Below are 23,124 nucleotides of genomic sequence, written 5' to 3'. Positions count from 1 at the left end.
ACAACAACAACAATGTGCAATGTCACCGGATTTGGCCAAACATCCCAATGTGACAAAATCACCGGCAAATTACCCAATTGGTATTACACGTCACCCCCTTACTGCAACAAAAAAAAATCTCTCCCTCTGAAACTGAATTTTCTGGCACACAATGCTCACGACTGCAAAAGCTTGGCAGGACCCTCCTGAAAAATAGTCTTGAGACTCAGTGATGCTTTTCTGGATAAACGAGCTTAATAATAATAATTATGAAAAAAACATCCATTTTACACGTGTAATTTTCGGTACATTGGTTGGACGTAATTTCCGATCAGCACGGCTGGCTATGTACGGTACGAAAGAAGTTCAACACACATAGATGGCGATGGCTTTGGAGGCCTTCAGCTGAAGAATCGCTATTCATCAATGAGCCCATATTTTATCGCTGCACCCCTAATGACTGTGTTACCATCGTAATGAAGAACAAGTCCAGGTGCTCAGGTTCAAGTTGCTTGAGAGGCGGTGGCTGTCGCTGGGCTCCCAGTCACTCGGAGGTTTAAGCCCAGGTGTTTTGTTGTTTACAGGCGAAGACTTCCAGCAGAGACTTCCGGCAACGAACAAGGTCCGGACCGGAGCCGGAATCCGGATCGAACGGCCGCACAGGATCGCTTGCGCACGGATCGTAGTCGCGCCCCGGAGCAGGTATTATCGCTGCAACGTGAGCCGGTGGGGTCGTGTTTGTTTTGCGTGTGCGTTCACCCGGCGTTGGTGCTTATTATTAAATCTTTCTCGGTTGTCTTTAGAATCAAACATTATTTGGCGATGCTGCTGCGTTGGCAGTGGCGCACACAACAACAACAAACTCTATGAATTATTTAAACTAAACTATGTTTTATTTTACCAGGTAGCCCCCACTGAGCTGTTTAGCTCATTTTCAGAAGCGACCTGGCCGCAAACGACAGCTCAATGAAGTGGCTTATATCACCTGGAAGTTTGTAGCAGCCAAATACTCTAAAACGCACGTTGTTTCTAAATGTGGAGGGAAAAATCTGGAGGACCCGGAGAAAAATCCACACGACCACGGGGAGAGAGAGGGACACGCAAACTCCAAATATACAGCAGGCGTCAGGGCTGGGATTGAAACCCTGTTTGTCAATAACACCGCCCCAATCGAAAAATAAATAAATCCTTAAATCGAAATTTTAATCCTTAATTGATGATGTCTCAGGTAATGGACGAACCCTCATCATGGCATTTTTTCACTTCCCAACAAACTCCTCCCCCCCCCCAAACATATGAGAACTCCTTGAACACTTTTCTTGACTGAACATGTAACATACATTTATAAAATATATAGGACCACGTATTATGATGCGATACAAAGAAATATTCAGCAAACACGCAACCGCAATGTGATCAGCAATCATCTTTCCGATATTAGGAAGCCACTGGAGCTATGTACTTTACATCAAGATTGAAAAGAATTTCTCGAGAACTAGTTTGTTTGTCCTTACACCGCACCTCCGATTAGCACATTGTGCTACATACGGTGCTAAATAAGTTCAACATCATACATACATACATAACCGCGACTCATATCATCCTTTTCGGGTAGTTAAAGCCGGCGTGCCATGCCGCCCGCATGCAGCAGCAGCAGCAGGAGACGTTGGGGTCGGCGACGGGGCTGCCGGAGGGGTTGGTGGGCGCGGTGGGGATGGAGGAGGAGGAGGAGGAAGAGGCGGCCCTGCGCGCGTACGAGCAGGAAGTGGCTCGCCAGCGGCGGCTGCTGGAGCGCCTGCGCCGCGAGAGCGAGGAGGCCGGGCGCCGCGCCGCACGCCAGCTCCGCATCGACGAGGAGCTGCTCCACACGCAGCTGCGCGAGAGTGAGCGGCACACACGCACGCACGCACGCACACACGCACACACGCACGCGGCCACGATGATCGTGACGGTGGCAGCGACAATGGTCAAGATCAGAATCTGAAATCTTTATTTAGACTGGAGGAATCCGATGAGCTGTGGAAGCTCATTTTCACGGATGTCCAGTCGGGGCGGGTCAGCAAGTTACACTCAGGATGCACCTGATCTCATCATCAATTGGAAGCTAAGCAGGGTGGACCCTGGATAGGATGACCAACGCTACCGTGGGGCTACGTTGTGAGCAGCGGAGGCCAGTGATCCAAACTCTGTTATTGTGCTGTATTTGTTTGCTCCCACATCCTGCCTTCAGCAACCCGCACGGCGCTGACGGAATCTTCGTCCAGCAGTCAGACTCGCATGTACAGTGTTGATGACAGTGACGATGATCACGATTATGACAACAAAAATAACGACGACGATGACGACGACGACGATTGATTCGTTGCTCCCCCTAGGCCAGCGCTGCATGGAGGATGAGTCGCATCACCTGCAGCAGCTTGGCTCGCCGGACCGGCGCGAGTCGGCCATCCAGACGGAGCCGCTCACCGACGCGGCCGAGGCCTCCGTGCAGGCCGGGGCGGGCACGGGCGGCCACGGGCGACGCGTGACGACGACGGCGCGAGCGGCGACGACGACGGGGGCGTGCGGCGTCACGGCCGCGGCGACCGGGCCAGCGCTGTACGGAGGGCAGCGGCTCGCAGAGGGCGGCGACGAATCGACAGAGGTCACTACCGGCACGCACGCACGCAAGTGCACGGCTCGGCTTTACCAGATTTTTTCTATCGAAATTTTCTGATGTGGGCGCGAACAGCCCAGTCGGTGTGCAGTTGTATCGATTTGTCCGGTCGAATTCAGAGGACCTGAAAAAAATGTAAAGTCGAGCGTTCCTGTGCGTTGCCAACAACGGGGGGGGGGGGGGGGGGGCAAAGGAGCAGGGCGATGCGTTTCAGCCGTTTAGCCAATATGCCAATCCGGCTCTCACAGAGTGTCCCCCATGCTCCGATGTGTGCGGCGTGTTGCGCCGTCGCTCAAGCTATGATGCCTCGTGTGTTTTTTCTCTGCCATTTTACGCGTAACTCCGGTCAGCCACGCAGCAGCAGCTTCTGGCTGCTGGCCATCGAACAAAGACGGTCGCCGCATCGCGCGTTTTCAGATGCGCTTCCGCGGCCGTCTGGAACGCTCTTCCTTCCGATATTAGGAAGTCACTGGAGCTATTCACTTTTAAATCATCCAGATTGAAAACACATTTCTTTAGAGCTGCTTTTTGTATTTAGTTTGTTGTCCTTCCCTGCACTTCCGAGTAACATGGTTGGCTACGTACGGTGCGAAAAAAGTTCAACATATATACAGCAAGGAATTCACTTATTCCTTTCATCATTATCATTAACCACTGTAGTCTTCGCTCCTTCAAAGGAGGGAACAGAAAAACTGCAGGAACTCTCTCTCTCCTGAAGCCCTCTCGCAGTGGCAAATCAGACCACGGCCTTGGATTTTAGCGCCTGATCATCATTGCTGCCATACGCAATAATGGAACGGAATCATAATACAAGGGAGCAAATCGTTTAGAAATCATTGAGAAAACTCCGGCTGCTCGTTTCGAAGCGCAGTGCACACGCCACAGCATTATCGCTCCACCTTCATGGGCATATTCGGTAAATGCGTTTTTAATAATAATGATGATTCCTGAAGGACACATTTGTTCTCAATTCGTATAATTTCATTCAATATTCTTGAACTAGCCTTTTGCCCGTCTAAGGACGGGTGTATTGCAGTAAATCTGAAACTTGCAAGCGAAAAGCAGACCGCGACGTGATATTCATTGCATGAATGTGTGTGCAATTTGTAAGGGCGCGGTGACACAGACCTATTTCATTTAAAGGTAATAATCCCTTGTTCATCACGACGTCCTTTTTACTTCGATGTCTCAACAGCGTTACGGAGATCGCGTGACGTGAGGGTTCTGCCTTTGTAGTGAGGGCTGTGAGTTGACGCCGAGGAGGGGGGAGGAGGCGCCTCGACCCCCCCCCCCCGCATATGGAGTGACGTCACCCGCTAATTATTATTAATGGGGAGGTTGTCCATTTGGAGGACGTCACCTCATAATGATTATTAATGAGGGGGGCTGTTCGATGTGGAGTGGCGTCACTTGTGCATGATTATTAGTGAGGGGGGGGAGTACTCCATCTTGAGTGACGTAACCCGCTCATGATTATTAATGAGGAGGGGTGGGGGGCTGTCCATTTGGAGGACGTCTCCTGCTCATGCATATTAGTGAGAGGGGGGGTGGTCGATGTAGAGTGACGTCACGAGCGCTAAAGACAGACATTCCTGGGTGATTACAGGAGGTATGTTTCCACTGTTTCCACGCGCAGCATGCAACGGCCGGTCAGGGTGGGGTGGACGATGCTTGCACCGACTTCGGCTCAGCCACGACGGAGATTCCTGACGAGGACGCCGACACCGCGATGGGGACAAACGCGGCCGACTGCTCTCGAGCTCGCGGCGGCAGCCTCGCCCCTCCAGACCTTGGAGGCGGCGCCGTGGTGGCGGCGGCAGCAGCAGCGGCGGCCGCTCGCCCTTTGGCTTCGGCCCATGGAGAATGCCGGATGGTTCGCGAGGGGACCGCGCGCGACGAGCGAGAAGGGGCGACCGTTCTCGGCGGCGGCGGCGGCATCGCGGCGACGGCCGAGCGTGCCGTTGGGCCGGCGGACAGCGATGAGGCGTGCGAGCCGGATGTGATGGCACGGGTGGACGGGGAGGCCCGGCCTGCCGCCGTCTGTGCCACTGTCGGCGCCCGCACGTCGTCGCCAGCGCCACCGGACAAGGAGCAGCAGAGGATGGTGCACCTGGAGTTGCTGCAGCTCGACTCGGCGCAGTGCGTCAAGAGGACCATTGCTCACAGGTGCTGGGTTCGAGTGACCGCGGAGCGTCATCGCGCTCAAAACTAAAAAACGAAGGTGGCTCGAAACGCCTCTGTCGCCCGTGTCGAACGAGCGATGGGGTCGGCCGTTCGTCGCCGTCGGCAGTCCTGAGCCAGTGGTGGAAATTCCACATTGCCAAGGCAGATGTCAGCCGAATTCGTAGGATAACCACTTGTTCACTTACCAACTTGTTGAGCTTAGAGTATTTGGCTGCTATAAATTTCCATGTGATAAACCACTTCATTGAGCTATCATTTATGGCCAGGTTGCTTGTGAAAAAGAGCTATACAACTCAGCGGGGTCTCGCCTGGTAAAATAAAAAATAGTTTAGTTTTAGTTATTACAGAGTGGTACTAATTTTAATGAGGATTGGCTGAGTGTTTCGAAGTGCCATGTAAAAATAAGTTGAAATTATGGGTTTGAATGTGGGCAGCTGCTTGTGTGTGGGGAGTTTATGGTCTCAGCCTGGTCACCGATGACTGCACATAAAAACATCATATTAATTTAGTTCTGCATATAATTTGGCTAAATTTGAGCTTCGTCCTTGTCATGCGACAACAAACCTCAAAGGAGAGTGCAAGGGAGCAAAAGGCAAGTGAAGGATTTTTTGAAAGTCCCGTGGAAAATATCTTTCGCCGGTGACTGGCGTTTCAGAATCTACCATCGTCATTCGGCTCCGCGCTTTCCGCGTATGAACACCACGAATCGTCGTTGACATACTCCACATTTTCCGCTCAGACGGGTGCAGTACCGGCTGGACCGCCTGGCCGAGCGCCAGCACATCCTGGAGGAGGAGACGAAGCTGCGGCGGCTGGAGGCGGCGGGGCGGCTCGCACGCAACCGCCTGGCCCGCGCCGCCCGCAGGGGCTCCCCGTGCCGGCCCTCGGGCCCCGCTGGTGCCTCCAAGGGCACGCGGGGCGCTGGCCGCGCGGCCGAAGTGACGGCCCGGCTGTATCCGCACAACTCGCCGTTGCACAGGTATGGAGGGAGGGCGGGTGGGTGCCTGCGCTCGTCTGTAAAAACAAAAATGATGGAGCGCTTTTGACAATGACGGTATTAAAAGGGGTGAACCACAGTTTTATCGATCGGCAGGTCACGTGCGCTGGGGTAACGTGGTGGTGGGTACTCTCTTTCAAGTCGCCTGGTCAGCATGTAAACGGAGGCTGAATTCCCTCTAGAGAGGCTCGCTTGAGCTCCCTCTGGGAGGCCCTTGCGCCAGCAGTGACTTGGGGAAGCAATCACAGGGCTACACCTTTACTGTTGCTGTTTTTCGATTGTCTTCGTGGCTTAAGAAGCGCATGAGTTGAACTAAAGTGCAGTTTTGTGCTGCTATTTTCCCGCTCTGTGCTCACAGCTATTTGAAGAGGAAGTTGCCTCCGGATGCAGCACGCCCGAGCCCGCACTTCACGACTCTCCCGCGAAAAGCTCGCTCCGAGGAATTCCTCCCGAGAGCGGTGTCGCCCGTCCGCGGCCCCAAGGGAAGGCCAGATTCACGGGTGGCGAAGTCCTGGTCCGGCGGACGGGAGCACAGCTTGAAGGAGCGTGGCGAGAGAGAGGCGGAGGCACCGGCCGACGGCGTGCCAAAGAGCCCGTGCGAAGCTCTGGGCAGGGCGCCACTCGTGCCGACGGTCAATCCCAAAATGAGGCCCATGAAGGGCTCGATGAAATCCAGCGAACAAAGGGCCGCGCAGCCACTTAGGGCCGGTGGTTTGGGGAAAGCTTCCGAGCCGAGCAAAGATGACCTTGCGGAGCAGAAGCCGCAAGGGAAGAAGAAGGGGGACACGCGCAAGCTGCTGCCGGGCGAGCGCAGGGGCGGCGACGGGAAGGCCTCCGCGGGGCCCTCCTTGCACAGGAAGCCTCCGTCGGGGAGAAGTGGCCGACTGGTGGGGGTGTCGCCCGCCAGGCCGCCGCGACCGTTTTCACAGAGCGTGGACAGGCTGTGGGACGGCGGGTGTCGCAGCGAGTCCCGTGGCCCGACCGCCCGCGCCGACGCCTTCGCCAAGTTAAGGTCCACGGGAAACCTGGCGGAGCCGATTGCCTCGTCGCCCCGCCGTGGGGCGAAGGTCGCCGGATCGCACGTCATGGCGGCGGCGGTGTCGCTGACAGAGCTGCGCGACCCGGCGAGGAGCGAGCGGCTCATGGAGCCGGCGTGCGCGCTCACCGGCACAGCACAGCTGTGCGCGCTCAAGGCGGCCATCTCCCTGGTGGAGCTGTCGAGTCTCCGCGACACCCGTGCTTCCCAAGAAGACCTCCGCCCCGTCGAGGATTTGGTACCGAGGCCGAGGCGGTGGCAGAGCGCCGATCCGCTGGAGAGCGACGTCCGATCGTCGGTCCTTCTGGAGGACGAGGAGGCACCTGACGACGGCACGGACGACGACAACGACGACGACGAATGTGATTTCTCCGACGACAGCCTCAACTCGGTGGACTCGCTGTCCTCGGCCTACTTGAGGGTGCTAGAGGAGCGGCTGCACGAAGAGGAGAGCGCCCTGTGCGCGGCCGAGCGCCACTCGTGGTCGTGCGACAGAGGCAGCGACAGCGACGGGCCGTTGTCGCCGGATTCGCTGCGCCGTTCGAGCCGGGCGGTGCTGCCGCCCCAGATGCGGGAGGGGCCACGGGTGCGCACCTCATCCCTTCCGGACTGCTTCACGGAGATGGTCGATTTTGAAGTCCCTCACTCGCCGTACGCCCCTCTGGCTGGGGACGGTGCCGACGGACAGCACGGAGATGTGCCCACAGAGTTTTATTGGACACCGAAGCCGACGGAAGGACAAACGCCTCCGTCCAGCTCGCTTGGCGACCGCGAGCATAACGCCGTGGTCGCTGATCGAGCCACTCAAAGTCCCTCCTTGCCGGCTTTGGCGGCACGGCAACATCTCTATGGCCATGACGACGTGGGTGTGAAGGAAGGAGAGGATGGCTCGTCATGTGCGGAATCTGAAATTGTTCGACAGCTGCCTGCAGATGCTGCGGAGTCGGAAATAATTGAGCCATCCCCTTCAGTGCTTTACGGGCAGACTGACGGCAGCTCTCGTGAAGGTGTAGCGGCCGTAGGCTCTGAGGCCAGTCTCTCTGAGCCAGCTTCAGCAGAGGACATCTCAGTTGCCGTAGATGCCATAGAAGATGCGGATGTCGACGCCGACCCACCACATGTAACGGTTGAGGTCCATGACCACCAAAGCCCTATTGCCGAGTCATCTGAGACCATTTCGTTAGACTTACTTGAAACCAGCATGCCTCAATCAGACCTACCTAAAGGAAGTGACGCTTGTCGTTCTGCTCGAGCAGGGAGTGGCGCGCTTCCAGGAGGTGGCACAGGAAGTAGTGAAAGTTCAAAAGACAGCCTGCAAGGAGAAATTCCACTTGGCCTCGACGCGACGGCAGATGAGGTTGAAGCAGCAGAATGGGCACACGATGAATCCAACGCAGGTGCCCGACGTGCCACGTCATCGCCAGGGCGTGCAGAACAAGGTGTGATTGAGAGTGACAAATCTACCAAGTGTGTTGCTTCAGGTGGTGGCGATACTGCAACAGGAGGAGTTAACGTCACTGTACAGGAAGCAGATGTTCACGAGCCTGGGCCTAGGTTGGGCGATCAGCGTTTGAATGCGGACTCTGGTGAAGCCGCTGTGCTGCCTGCAAATCAATCAAGCGTACTCACAGACGACGGGGAAGGGGCATCGAATATCCCGCCGCCTTCAGATGAGACAGCACAAGGAGGTGAAGACTCAGCTGTGGCCGTGAGAGGAGAGGTGAGACCGGGCCAGAAAGAAGTTGACAGCACAGCCCTGCCAAGCGCAGACTTGGATGTTCCCCACCACAACATATCTCCCAAAGAATTGAGTGAAATTGACTCGTCTCCTGCAACTTCGCAACAAACAATTGATTTGGGGTCTGCTGAAGTGGCGTGTTTTGTACTCTCGGAAACTATAGCCGAGGCTGATAGTCCAAGACCGGAATCGGCAGTTGTTGCGGAGGTGATAGAAGAGTCGACTGCAATGGCGAAAGGTGAAGAAGAAAAAGAAGGGGAAGAGGGGACGGTGAATTATCAGCATCTGGTCTCAGAAGTGAGTCTTCCACAGCAGTGTAAGTCTGATGGAGGTGATGACGCTGGGCTGGCAGTAAAAGAAACGGATACTGCTGTTACCCACTCGGTGGCAGAAGTAGAGATTGCTCAGCAGGATGAGGCCGGTGAGGAAGCTCACGGAGACTTAAAGTGTTCACCTGAGTTGAGTAATCTCACAGATTCAGGAGACGTCGGCCCAGACCATCCGAGTGAATTGCGAACGTGCGTACCTTCACCTGGAAGCAAATCTGTGTTTTGCCTGGATCCTGAGCAAAACGTTACACCTCGAGGAGACGTGACAGATGTCCAGGTGGCAGGCTCTGACCTCGGAGGTGTTTCCCCAACTCATCGCATACGATCTGTTGACAACCCTTCACAGGCCGAGAGCAATTTAAATTCTCAGGATCCTTCCGAAAGCAGAGCACCACTCTGCACTGAAATCGAAAGTGAACTAATCAAGCTCGGCGAAGAAGCTGGAGGGTTTATAATCAGTTCAGATGTGACCGTAGGCCAAGAGCTATCGTTGTCTGGCCAGGAATGTGTTACGAATAGTTATCAGGGTGTGGCTGAGGATGTTGCCATGCAAGAAACTGGTCGAGATGATATAAACGTTCTGCCCAACAGTCCTGTAGGAATTAGTGAAGGGCAGTGTAGCATGCAGCGTGATGAGATGAGTAATACTCATTACGATGCAGAGAGAAACATACACGTGGAAATCGCTAACCCTGAGGTTGAGGAAGCAGTTTTGGACAATAAATCAATTGCGGTCGGCAGTGAATTTAAAGAGGTTGCCCTTCTGCGCAGTCTGCCTGAGCTCGATGAGACTTCGAATGCGTCATCAGATAAAGTGGACACCACGGAAAGCAGCATTAGTGACACACAAGCTGCAGGGAGTTTTGATCTGCCAGCATTGGAAGCAGAGGATGTTCAGAACAACCGGAGATTTGCTCTTGATTTAGGTGTCCCACAATTTCAGCCAAGATCTCCTGAGATTGTCTCTGCCCGCGATAACACAACACGAACCCTTGACTCCGACGTCTCAGACATTGGACACAATGTTCCCTTAGAAGGGGCAATGGGTGGCTTTGAAGACCCAGCAGTAGCAGCAGTTCCATCAGAGGAAATTACTGTTGGTGGCACCATTACAACAGAGCCATCATGCGACATCACACATGAGAAGACCGCAGAGGATCTTCACGCTTTCCTACCATCAGGACTTGATTTGAGTTCCCAAGAGCATCACGAGAGCAGTGATGCTGAAGTGCAGACATCCCGTACAGCAGCACCTCAAGCAAATGAATCTGATCCTGGTGAATGCAGCCATGCCATACCTTCAGAGCTGAACGCCGATGATTATAAAGACACGGACACTTTTCTATCTCGGAAATCTCTCGTTGAAACTGCTGCAGTAGTAGTAGAGGGACCTAAAGTGACAGAGGATGGGTTCCACGATGATGTGGGTGGCGTCTCAGGAATTATCAATCTCGTGCGTCACGCTGCACTTTCGGAAAAGGCGATGGAAGACGGAGAAGACTCGGAAGCAGTTTCATCGGCGGCAATGATCGATAGTGATGCCATTACAGAGGAGGAATCGCACGACACCACTCCGTGCATGGGGTTCGATACGAGCTGCCAAGGACGTAAAGAAAGTTGCATTGGTGGACACACACCCGCCGATAGAGACACACACACGCCCTTCTCTGGAGAAATTCTCAGTGAGGCCGCTGCAGTAGAGGAAGCTAAAGTGGCAAAGGGGGAGGTTGACGATGCTTCGGGTGGTGTCTCAGGGATGATTCGTCTGAAGGATCGAGGAACTCTTAAAGATGATCACGGCAGGCTGGCGTCAACAGAGGGTGTTACAGATGTCACTGGTGCGGGAGCACGAGATGTCGCAAATAAGCAAATGTCTCTGCCACAAACTCTTTACATCTACACGTGCCGCGAGAGTGAATGCCAGCTACGTGAACCTGGCGATTCGCAAGACTCGTCTCTGAAATCCGAGACGAGGGTTGTGCATGATGAGGAGGCCCCAATCGACGCTGGTGCAACGGAACAAGAAACCAAAGCAACATCTGAGCAAGTGATCGCGTGTGATTTGGGTATCGGCGAGGAATCGGCTATATTGCGACGAATTGAAGCCAACGGAGGTGAGCTCCCGGCGTCAGGTCCAGTAGGTGAAGTGCTCGTCCACGCCCGTGCGGTAACAGAAGCGGACGTTGCCGACCAGAAGGCGAAGGGAGAAATTAACTCGGGACAGAGGTCGGGTCTCGAATTGACGAATGCTTCATTATCAACGGAATTCGTCAGCTCATGTCACGCGGATAACTCGCAGATTCGCGAGCTTGTTTCCTTGCGAGTAGGCCGCGTGTCACCTTTAGAATGCGCGATGGAAGATGGAGAGAAAATAAATGATACTGTAGAAGAGGAACCACCAACTGAGTCAGCTTCAGTTAAACACGCTCACGAACCGGCAGATGAGGAGGGCGTATGTGACACTGGCTCAGCGCCAGTTCATTCAGAACATCACGCAGAACACCGAAGCGATGAGGATTCTGGAAAGGTGTTAATGGAATACCCTGTTGTTGGGAGCAACATGATAGCACAAACAGATGACGATGCGCAACTTGAAACAGCGGAAGACACTGATGTCAAACAAAGTCTTGACCTTGACACAGGCAGCCCCCAACTTCAGGAAGAGCCCCTTGGAATTTGGCCGACATCTCAATCAGATGAATCTCAACTGCTTGCAGTTGCTACTTCTGAAGAAATGCCTCCTCTGTCTTTAGCAGCTATGGCAGAAGCTTTAAAGGAAAATGACACTTCAAAAGAACATGTCATGGCTACCACCGTAGGTGTGGCAGAAGCAAGTGAGATATCAGACACGGAGGTGGTAATAGCAGATGTAGACGTGGACACAGTAACGACACGGTCAGAACATCTCACTGCTGATCAAGATGAAGATGCTGGCACGGTTCCGACAGAGGATGACATTCCTGCTAATGGTTCATTTTCAGAATCAGACAGTATTTCTCAACATGAGGCATCCGAAGGATTTCACAACTACCAGAACCAAAATCGTGAGCCAAATTCAGCACCGGCAGGATGTGTATCATTTGTAGCATCTGCAACAGAAGATGAAGAGAAAATTAAAGAGGAACCACTCATTTATGCTGTCTCAGTGAAACATGTTCACAAATCAACTGACAAGGAGAAGATATTTAATACTGCTGTAGAACAACACGCAGAACACCGTAGCGATGAGGATTCTGGGGCGGTCTTAACGGAAGACCATGTTGTTGGTAGGAACGTGATAACAAAAATAGACGATGCAACGCAACTTGGGACAACAGATGACACCAATTTCAACCAAAGCATTGGTCTTGACACAGGCAACCCCCAACTTCAGATAGAGCCCTTTGGAATATGCTCGACTTCTCAATCAGATGGATCTCAACTGCTTGCAGCTGATACTTCTGAAGAAACGCATTCTCTGTCTTTAGCAGCTATGACAAAAGCTTTAAAAGAAAATTATGCTTCAAAAGAAGACGTGACCTCTACCACTGTAGGTGTAGCAGAAGCAAGTGAGACATCAGACATTGAGGTGGTAACAGCTGATGTAGACATGGGCAGCGCAACCATACGTTCAGAACATCTTACCACTGATAAAGATGAAGATGCTGGGATGATTCGGACAGAGGATGACATTCTTGCAAATGATGCACTTTCAGAATGTGACAGTATTCCTCAATGTGAGACATCCGAAGAACTTCAGAACTACAAGAATGGAGATCAGGAGCTAATGTATTCATTATCTGCAACAGAAGATAAAGAGAATATACAAGAGATTATGAAAGAGGAACCACAAATTGATTATGTGGGAACAGTATATTCAGAACAACACGCTGAAAACCATAGTGATGAGGATTCTGGGACGTTAACAGAAGACCATGTTGTTGGGAGCAACGTGATAACACAAACAGATGATGTCACCACGGAATACACTAATTTCAACCAAAGCCTTGGCCTTGACACAGGCAGCCCCCAACTTCTGGAAGAGCCCCTTGGAATTTGCCCGACATCTCAATCAGATGACTCGCAACTGCTTGCAGCTGCTACTTCGAAGGAAACATATTTTCTGTCTTTAGCAGCCACGACAGAAGCTTTGAAAGAAAACGCTGCTTCAAAAGAAGACGTCACGGATACCACCATAGGTGTAGCAGAAGCAAGTGATACATTAAAGATGGAGGTGGCAACAGCTGATATAGACGTGGACACAGAAACGACGCATTCAGAACATCTCACCGCTGATAAAGATGAAGACATTGGGATGGTTCAGACAGAGGATGAAATTCGTGCTCATGCTGTACTTTCAAAATCACACAGTATTCCTCAACGTGAGACATCTGAAGGACTTGAGAACTACCAGAACGAAAATCGTGAGCTAATTTTTTCACCAGTAGGGCGTGTGTCATTTGTATCATTTGTAGATTCTGCAACAGAAGATGAAGAGATTATGAAAAAGGAATCGGCAACTCATTTTGTCTCAGTGAAGCACACTCATGAATCAGCAGACGAGGAGAAAACATATAATACTACCGTGGAAGCAGTATATTCAGAACAACACGCAGAACACCATGGCGATGAGGATTCTCGAACTGTGTTCACAGAAGACCTTGTTGTTGTTAGGAGGAACGTGATAACGCTAACAGACGATGCCACACAACTTGGGACAGCGGAAGACACCGATGTCAAGAAAAGCCTTGGCCTTGACACCGGCATCCCCCAACTTCAGGAAGAGCCTCTAAGAATTTTTCTGACATCTCAATCAGATGAATCTCAATCAGATGAACCTCAACTTCTTGCAGTTGCTCCTTATGAAAAAACGGCTTCTTTGTTATCGGCCATGGCAGGTATAGCAGAAGCAAGTGAGACATCAGACATTGAGGTGGCAACAGCTGATGTAGACATGGATAGCGTAACCACACGTTCAGAACATCTCACCGCTCATAAAGATAAAGACACTGGGATGGTTCGGACAGAGGATGACCTTTCTGTTCATGGTGCACTTTCCGAATTGGACAGTATTCCTCAACGTGAGGCATCCGAAGTTCTTCAGAACTACCAGAACCTGCATCGTGAGCTAATTTCATCACTGGTAGGGTGTGTGTCATTTGTAGCAGCTGTAACAGAAGATGAAGAGATAATAAAAGAGGAATCACCAATTGATGCTGTCTCAGTGAAACCTGCTCACGAATCAGCTGACAAGGAGAAGCTATTTAATACTGCTGTGGAAACAGTATATTCAGAACAACATGCGGAACACCGTAGCGATGAGGATTCTGGGATAATGTTAACGGAAGACCCTGAGGCATCTGAAGGACTTCAGAACTACCAAAACAATGATCTTCATTTCGACAACCCACAATCTCAGACCCACCCAGTTGAAACCTGCCAGCCCCACTGCAGTGTATCCCCAGCACCAGATTCTCATTCGGCGGAAAGAGCAAAGGTTCCATCATCGGAAGGTGCAATGGAGGATGACGAAAACGCGAAGGCGAATGTTGGCATTGGCGTAGAGGTGTTTGGCGATGGCACAACAGCAATCGGTGATGTGAACAATCGTGAGACGGCGCGTGGCAATCATGGCTACGGTGTAGAGTGCGGCGGGCTACCGCCGCAGACAGATTCTCTTGGGCTTTCCGCGCCGCGTTCATCGGCGCATCGAACGCGAGATGGCGACGTTGCGGTCAGTCTGACTGTAGACGCCATTGCTGGAAACGAAGAAGCAGAGCCGCTCGCCGGCGGCGAGGCTCGAGTCGGCTTCACCGCAGAAGCAAATGTAGCGGCAGATGGTGAGCGAGGCGCGCGCCTGATACTCGTGTACGCGACCGAGTGTGAGAACGCAGAGGTTAAGGAGTGTGAGGAAATAGTGATCCAGCACGGGACGGCGACGAGAGTGATGCCCGACCTGGAGGGTGTTTCTTCAATCCACCACGCAGAATCTGTCACCGTCCTGCTTCAGTCCGAGAGCGCTGCGGGTCATCCGCCTGCTCCTTCTGAAGGCAAAACACAATCTCTTGGGCTTTCAGTAGCGCTTTCACCAGAATGCCAATCACAGAACCGCGGTGCTGTGCACGGCGTCAGCCTGGAACTTACCGCTGAAGGCAATGGGGAAGCTGAGCTGCTCGCTCCTGGCGATGAGAAAGGCCGGGTCATTTTCACCACCGTCGTGAAAGAAAATGCAGCAACGGACGATGAGTCACACGCACGCTCGGCACTCATGCTCGCCGCCGAGTGTGAGAACACGGGGGTCGAAGAGCGTGGGGAAATAGTGGTCCAGGGTGGGACTGCGATGAGAGCGACGTCCGACCCGGAGACCGCGTTTGCGCGACAGTCTGCAACCCGACCTCAGCCTGAGATCACAAACATTTGCTCACCTGCTCCTCCCGAAGGCAAAACACAATCCCCCGTTGAAATTACCATCCACATTGAGGCGCCTGCCTCATCACGGCGGGAAGCGGGGAGGCCAGGGAGTTTTTCGGGCTTGACCGTGAATGCACAGCTACCATCGCCTCACGAGGACAGTGGAGTCTGCGATGAGTTCGGTGTGATCGGTGTGGGGAGCACCGAGATGCAAAGTGACCAAAGTGGGCGCGTGGATCATCGGACGGACGTTGAAGCAAAGGTTGGCAAGAGCTCGCAGTCGTCGAGGAAGGCTCGGTACCACCTTGCTGTCCATCACAAGCTGGAGACAACGCAGAGCCGTAAGGACAGCGGGTACACCTCGTCTGAAACGCTGCTGGAGAGCCCGGAATGTGGGCCTCACCGAGCCCTCATTGGCACCGGCGAACACAAACATGGGTCAAAGGACGGAGGCGAGGACGAGGAATCGAGACATCTGGATCAAAAACTGTCGCTGCCCGCGGTCGGCCCGGAAGTGTTGCCGCTCGACAGCACCAAACAACCCGAGTGCAGCATCTACGTTGTCGCGGTTTCACCCGAGCCTCGTGGCGTTTATTGCACCCGCTTCGACGATCCCCGCAAAGGGACGAGCGTTGCGACAGAGCTGCCGCACGTCGTCGCGAGGGGGGTGCTCAAAAAGGCCCCCTCCATGCACGAGCCGCAGGTGGCCTCCAGCGCAGCCGCGGGGGACGGCGTTTGGGAGCGCAGTCTGCAGACGGTGCCGGAGGAATTCGAGTACATGGCGGACGGCATGGACGGAGATGGCGGTGGCGGCTACGAAGAAGACTATGCAGCCAGCCCCCTTTTTTCCCAGTGCTCGTTCGACCTGAACGACGACTGCGGGCTTTCGTTGTCGTCCGCGAGTGACCTCCGGGGCAGACGTCACGCGTTCGCCGCGGGGTACGACCTCGCAGAAGAGGGCGACCATGGACACGGGTTCGCGGCGGTGAGCGGAGACGAGGAAGACACGCCGAGAGGTTCCGAATACTCGGTGGATTCCTTTCACACGGCGTCCTCGACGGCGGCGGGTGGCGACGGGGCCAGCGAACGAGAGGAGGAGGCGGAGGCGGCGGGGGCAAGCGATTTTCTGGACGAGAGACTCTCGCCGGCGATGACGGCCGCCTTCAAGAAAGCTTTCCATGCCATGTTTGGGATGCCGAGAATCTCGTTTGACGACGGCGCTGAGGAAGTAGACAGTGCGAGAGTCGTCGGCGACGCGGTCCTCGCGAGTAAAAGGGCCAAAGGGACGGACTTCTCAGGCGACGATAAAAGACTGAGGCCCGAAGAGGAAGAGGAGGAGGGCTCTGTTGCCGTTGTTGGCACGGAGGGCAGCGCCGAGTTCTTGGACGAAGGGGTAGATACTCAGACCGTGACTGTCGGTGTAGAAACGCAGCACATTTACTCAGCAGAGAGTGAAAAGTGCATTTCTTCAGAGCGCGTCGAACTTAAGCGTGATAATTCGGTGGAAGTTATTGAATATCCATACGATGGGGAAGATGACCTAGATAGCACAGCCGGATCAGATTTTGGATTTTCCCATCGCGAAGCAAGGCACCCATCGGAGATGGATCTCCATGTGGAATACTGCACTGATTTTTCTGAGCAAATTCACACAGAAGCAGCACAATTTCATGATGGCGTCAGTGAAGGGCATGTTGATAAATCAAGCTTCTCACTGGACCTCAGCCTGCTCCAACCTCAGGGTAGTGAAGATGAGAATGTATTGGATGGAACAGAAGATGATGCGACCTCGACATCTTCAGTGCAAGCTCTTAATTTGAGCGGCCTCAAAGACGACACTCCCCGCATTCCCAAGCCCCACGAAGTCGCTGGTGGAGATCTTGAATGTAGCCAAAAGCAGAATTCTGCAGGAGGCGAAAACGTACATCGTGCAGATTTCACCGGCGCAGACGGCCACCGCTACGTCAGCTGTGAATCCCGTCGGCAGGAAAACGTGGCAACGATCGGCACCGCTGAAGCGCGAGGGGCCCAGCATTTACCATCGCCGGTCTCGGTGGACCAGCAGGAAGGAGTCCAGTTCTCACGACAAGTCCCAGGCTCCGAGGACCCCGGCGATAAAAGTCCCGATGCGGGTGGGGAAGTTACGCCAGTGGACAACTTGCCGAGCGGCGAAAATGTTGACGCGCTTCCAAAGAACCCGCCCTTGTCTCCCGAGAAGAGTGAAGATAGTTTGATAATTTGCGATGACAGTGCCGACGGTGAAACCGCGAGTTGCGGGTGTGAAGCGGTCGCAGGAGAACTCTGTTTTCCGTTTGAGAATGCCGAGGTTCACGTCGGCGAAGGGCAGCAGCAGAGAACGGAAGAGCTTGTCGTTTATGTGGCCGGGGCAGATTCAGATCGTCCACCGTCCAGTGAAGCTCAATCGCGACCAGACGCAGTGCAGCTGGTAGAGATCACCGAAGTGGTCAGAAGCTTGGTCGGTGCTGTTGACGATGCAGATGGCAGCGGTAGCAGAAACGACACCGCCATTCCATCGCAAGGGCCTGCAGGAATCGACGGCAAGGATGACGGTGGTCTCAGAGAGGGGGAAACGTCTGCTCTGGCGTTCAGCGATGAAGCTCAGGGTGGCCGTGCCCCCGATGGTGTTGCAGTGCAGGCGGATGAAAAGTTTAATGCTGCTTCCGACGGGGGTCCTGGATCGGCCTTTGTGTTTACAGATGGCGGGGTCAAGCCTGCGAGTCCACACCTTTCACCGATGGCAAAACAAGAGCAGTGTCGTACAATTAACATTTCTCCAGAGGAATCAGCCTTGGAGAGAGTGCAGGAGGCCGATGATCAATCCATCAACACAGCCCGACAGCAGCCATTGTCAGATCCCGAAGCAGAGGCTAATGCTAATGGGGAGAGGCAGCAAGAGATGTTGCCCTTCAAAGGAACTCGAGGTGTCTTGATGGAATCCATCATCACGAGCTCAGAGCGTGCGGATCAGCAATGCACCGATGTGAAGCAAGAGCTGGGGGAAATTCTGCACGTTCATCCAAGAGACGAGGAAACAACGTTGGCGTTGAGCGACGGCCCCGCTCGGACACTTGCGACGGAATGGAGCTCGGACGCGGCGACGATCTCCACGCAAGCGTCGTCGTTCACGTTCACGCCGGCCACGGCTACACGGTCTTGCGCTGCCGAAGATCCTGCCGAAGACGCCGCTGGTGAAGAAGAGCACCGAGGCCCCAAGGCCGAACGGCGGCTCGACATCATGGCGGACCCGCGGGACGAGGACTTCGCGTCGTCCTCAGGGGAGCTCACGCCCGCCAAGCAAGAGCAGCTGCGCCACCTACTGGAGCAGGCCATCGGGCACCACCAGGGGAGGGCCATCGACCGTGATGAAAGCCCGGCCAGGAAGGAGGAAGATGACGAAGGATGCAGCTCCTCCCTTTCCCTCCCACGCCGGATGGGCGGGCAGTTGTCAAGCAGCCGCAGTGTGACGGTCGACTCGTCGATCGACGTCGAGATGGTCCCTGATTTGGTCAGCGCGCCGGAAGACGTCGCGGCGAATGCGGGCGGCGCCGGTCCCGCTTCCGTCGTGAGAGCCGCCGGCGGCGGTGGTGAGGGAGCGAATGCGGGCGCTTCGACGGTCGAAGTTGGGGGCCCCCGCCCTGAAGGGTGTGCGGCAGGCGGAGACTCGGGCAGCCAGACCACGCGGAGCTCAGCGGCGAGCCGAAGCGGTGGCCTCCTCTCCGCAGAAAGCAGCGAGAACGATGGAGGGGTGCGGGGGCCGTCGGTGGGATGCCACCGTCTTCTGGACGATGATGCTGGTGGCACGGCCTCGCCCGTAAAGCAGGCGAGGTGGCACCGCGCCTCCGAGTCGACATCGTCCAGCGAGGAGGCCAGGGAGGAGCCGCAAGTCCACAGGAGAAGGCCGTTCTCCGGGCCTCACCACAGGCCCTCCCACGGGGAGCGGTCGCCGGTGGCACAGCCGCGCGCAGACGCGGTGCTCGCGGGCCACGCGGGCCGGGCCGGCGGCGACCGTGAAACCGCCGCGCCCATCGCTGCGGCTCGCGTGCCATATGACACTGCGATGGAGCATCCGAGATTTGGCAAGAGGCATCGGGACGAGTCGAAGCCGCCTTCAGTGCTGAAACAGCGACCGAGGTCAGCCGACGCAAAGGGCAAAGGGAAATTCTTTACCAAGAGCTCCAGACCGAGATCTGCCGAGGCATCCAGGTGCTGCATTCTGCCCGATGGACACGACGAACGAGCGCTGGGCATCGGGCGTCCTCTCGACTACCTTCTGTCGGCGTATCCCCAGGTGTCCGTGGGCTCACCCGCGGGCAGCGAACACTCGAAACGGAGGTCGTACTTGTTTTCAGAGAGTGGGGACGAGATGATCGTGACGCCAGTGTTTGAGCCGAGACTCCACTCGGTGGTGTCCAGCGCCTCGGAAGAAGAAGAAGACGGCAGCACAGAGGCTTTTTGCCAACAGGCGCAACCAAAGTTCGACACGGGGCCAAGGTCCTGTCAAACAGATGCTACGGCAGATGTGGGTTTGACAAGTGAATCTTGCCTCGAGGAGATGAGCCCGGTACTTCCCAACCAAGAGTCACAGGGAGAGAACGGAAACCAGCAGCAGCAGCAGCTTGTTGAAGGTAGTGCCACGCCGAGTCAGACAGCAGGAGATGGGCACATGACACAGAGTCAGGTACCAGTGAAAGAGCAATCGCCCGCGGAAGCAACCGGCGGCGCAAACGGCCAAACGGCCATGGGCGGCGCGGCTTCATGCGGCGGCGTTGACGATGCCCGGAGCTCTGCAGGCGACGATCTCGGCGAGGAATGCGGTCAGCAAGCCGTGACCTTCGTGCCGAGCGACGTCAACCCGTTCGGCCAGCGGTGGCAAAAGGAGCAGCGCGGAAGGCGCAGCGCCGGTCGCAGGCGCGCGTTGTTCGGCAGCTCCTCGGAGGTCACCGCGGCGGGCCGGGACCTCGGGGAGGGAGCCGTGCAACGCTACCGCAGCTCCAGTGTGGACAACGACCTTAACGGCGCGGGCCTGCCCTTTGATTCCCACCTGAGCTCGTACGCCGTGAACCGGGGTGAGCCGTCGAGCAGTTCGGCGGGCAGCACGAGCTGCGGCTCAGGGGAGATTTCCCGGGAACTGCTGAAAACCTTCGGGAGCGGTGACGAGGGGAGCTCGGACGGCGCCTCTTCGCGGCTTTGCAGCCACGACGAGTTGCCCAACGATCGTGGCCGCCGCAAGCACACGTCTCGCTACGGGTTCTACGACCTCACCGCACCATCACGGCATGGCGGGTCGTCGACCGACGCGGTGACGCCGGCAGCGGATGCTGGGACCTCGGACTTCGTCGTCACGGTGGAGAGGTGCACGCAGACGAGGATCGCCGGCGCTGGCGTCACCGACGTCGGATCGGGAGGAGGTCGGGAGAGCGGGCCATCAACTCTGCCATCTGCCGAACTCCTGGGCCGCCATCAGTGGAGAAGCCTTCACAATTTATCTCTCCACCTGTCACAGCTTCTGATCAACACCACTCAACTTCTGGGCAACATTGGCCTTCAGTCACCCCTGTTCAGCCCGTCCGAGTTAGTGGTGAATTCTGCTGACGCCTCGTCTCTCCGTCGCCCACCGAGAGCGAGCGACGCTGGCACGACAACTCACGAGGATGTCAGTACACAGACGGACAAGTGCACTTCGCTTGGCAGTCATGGAGACGGTGGTGGTGGTAGCGGCAGCAGCAGCATGTATGTGGGGGACCGGCAGCTGATGCTCGCCGAGACGTCTCAGAACCAAACCTTCAGTGTCGTCATCAAGGTGACCGGATCGGACGCGGCAGCAGAGCCCCGTGACCCCACGACCTTCAGCGTGCGAGGCCGGGACTGGGTGAGCCGCCCACGAACGCCCGCGAGGGGAGTGGCGGAAAACGTGCAGGTGCCCGACCTCCGCACGTGGACGCATGCAGATGCCATCGCAACCAAAGTCCTCGTCGACCGCGCCACGTCACCCATCTTGGTGGTCAGCGCAAACCAGCGGGGCTGCCCGGTTTCTCGAGAGCGGCAGGGACCAGGGAACCCCGGGGAGACCGACGGCTCCGCGGCCGCACTCGCGGCGGATCCACGCCGGCAGAGGAGGCAGAGCGAGCCCGACGTGTCGCTGACCGAGCGTGTTTCGTCAGGCCGAGAGCCGAGGCAGTCTTCATCGCGCGGTAAATCTGCTTCGCCCAATGATGAGACCGAATGGGACGCGTTGAGCCACGACATCGACGGCAGGCCTGCCCGCAACGCCCGCCGATGCACGGGCCGCGTTTGTCAGCCGGACGCATTTGATCTGGAGCGGGAGGAGTCGCAGGTGACGAGGACGGAAGTCGGAGTAGAAGACGGCGGCTTCGAAGCGCGGCTCGAATTTCCTGCAGCGGGTGACGGACGCTCTTCGGCTGCTGCCGCCGTCGACGGAGAGCCGGGTCGAATGCGTCGTCACGGTGGGGCACCACCGCTCGCCATCCCGCCGCGGCCGCCAGACGAGGTGGCGGAGAGGATGGCTGAAAGTGTTCTTTCCACGGGGTCTTGCGACACCGACGAGCTCCTCAACGCTCGGCCAATCGGCGCCTCTCCACCGCAGGAGCACGAGGCCACAGACGCCGTGGAAGGGGGCGGCGCGAGCAGAGCCGAATCATTCAGCCCGTTACCGTCAGACCTGCCACAGCACGACAAGTTCCACGGTTGGTCGGGCATCCAGGCGAGCCGGCTAGCAGGGCCGGCACAGTCGCCGGATGATGATGATGCGAATACCATGATTGCGAAAGTGTACCTTGCTGAAAATGTTGAAGAAGAGGCTCTAGGAAAGCCCGTTCCCCACGAGACTTCGTTGCACCTCAGCGAGCTTTCGTTGGCAACAAAGGTCACAGTCGGGTCAGCTTTAGGTGCCAACGCTGATGCGACAATTCGTGTTGATTCAGGCGAGCCACGTTGGGTGATCTGGACACCAGTTTCTCGGCACTCTGGCGGCGAAGACAAGCTTGCGCAACCGGAAGGTGATTCTGCAAGCCCTGTCATTTTAACTTGTCACAAACAAGAGACGCGCTCCTCCGATTCACCAAGTCCCATTCAGAGGGTGCCTCTGTCAGCCGGTGAAGAACCGCGACTCGTGAACACAGAGCTCACGTGGTCGAGAACTGGCCGTGACAACGTAGGATCAAGTCCAGGATTCGAAATCTCGCAGTCCCCGTCCTCCAAATCTACCAACAAATCCGTCCAGAAGTTAAACGTGCCCGACGACAATCCGTCCAGTCAGCCAACCGCAGGGAAGATTGACACTGCGCTTGAACGCGATGCGACACACCAGACGACATCGAGCACCGACCAACGCAACCACCATCAGCAGCAGCAGCAGCAGCACCACCACCAAGACAATCAATCGGCAACAGCGGAGAGGACGGAAGGCAGGGCCGAAGGGCTGGCGACACGGGGGGTGGACGTGGCCTGCGGGAAGCCGGCGGGCGGCGACGGGGGTGACGATGAGATGGCGGCGCGAGCCATGGAGCTGGAGGAACTGAGGCACGAGCGGAAGATGGTGCTGGCCACGCTGCTCTCGGCGGGGGGCGGCAGCCGTCGGCCGCTCAGCGTCGAGCTGGCCGAGGCGAAACTCAACTACGGCCTGGGCGAGACGGACGCCATGCTGCGCGCGCTGGACGACGGTTCCCCCTCCGAGCGGGCGACGCGGCCCCCAACGGCGTCGGAGGAGCTCCTGCGCAGGCACGCCGCCCGAGTGTCCGGATGTTAACTACCTCGCCCGGTGTGCAGGAGGATATG

The 23,124-nt window shown here is 55.9% G+C and overlaps 1 protein-coding gene across 1 annotated transcript in view; it reads left to right on the top strand.

Moving 5' to 3' along the window:
• LOC144723641 (uncharacterized) overlaps positions 1-23,124 on the top strand; it is a 50,056-nt gene that overhangs the window by 10,961 nt on the left and 15,971 nt on the right. Inside the window, exons 2-7 of the mRNA XM_078602524.1 lie at positions 564-681; positions 1,628-1,862; positions 2,355-2,623; positions 4,272-4,801; positions 5,559-5,798; positions 6,175-23,067. Coding sequence (XP_078458650.1) covers positions 564-681; positions 1,628-1,862; positions 2,355-2,623; positions 4,272-4,801; positions 5,559-5,798; positions 6,175-23,067 — 18,285 coding nt within the window. The remainder of the gene's footprint in view (positions 1-563; positions 682-1,627; positions 1,863-2,354; positions 2,624-4,271; positions 4,802-5,558; positions 5,799-6,174; positions 23,068-23,124) is intronic.

Source organism: Lampetra planeri, chromosome 18 (assembly GCF_965212315.1).
Source record: "Lampetra planeri chromosome 18, kcLamPlan1.2.h2, whole genome shotgun sequence".
Lineage (NCBI taxonomy): Eukaryota > Metazoa > Chordata > Hyperoartia > Petromyzontiformes > Petromyzontidae > Lampetra > Lampetra planeri.
Note: the sequence above shows the minus strand (reverse complement) of the source record. Positions and strands in the feature narration are given on the sequence as shown.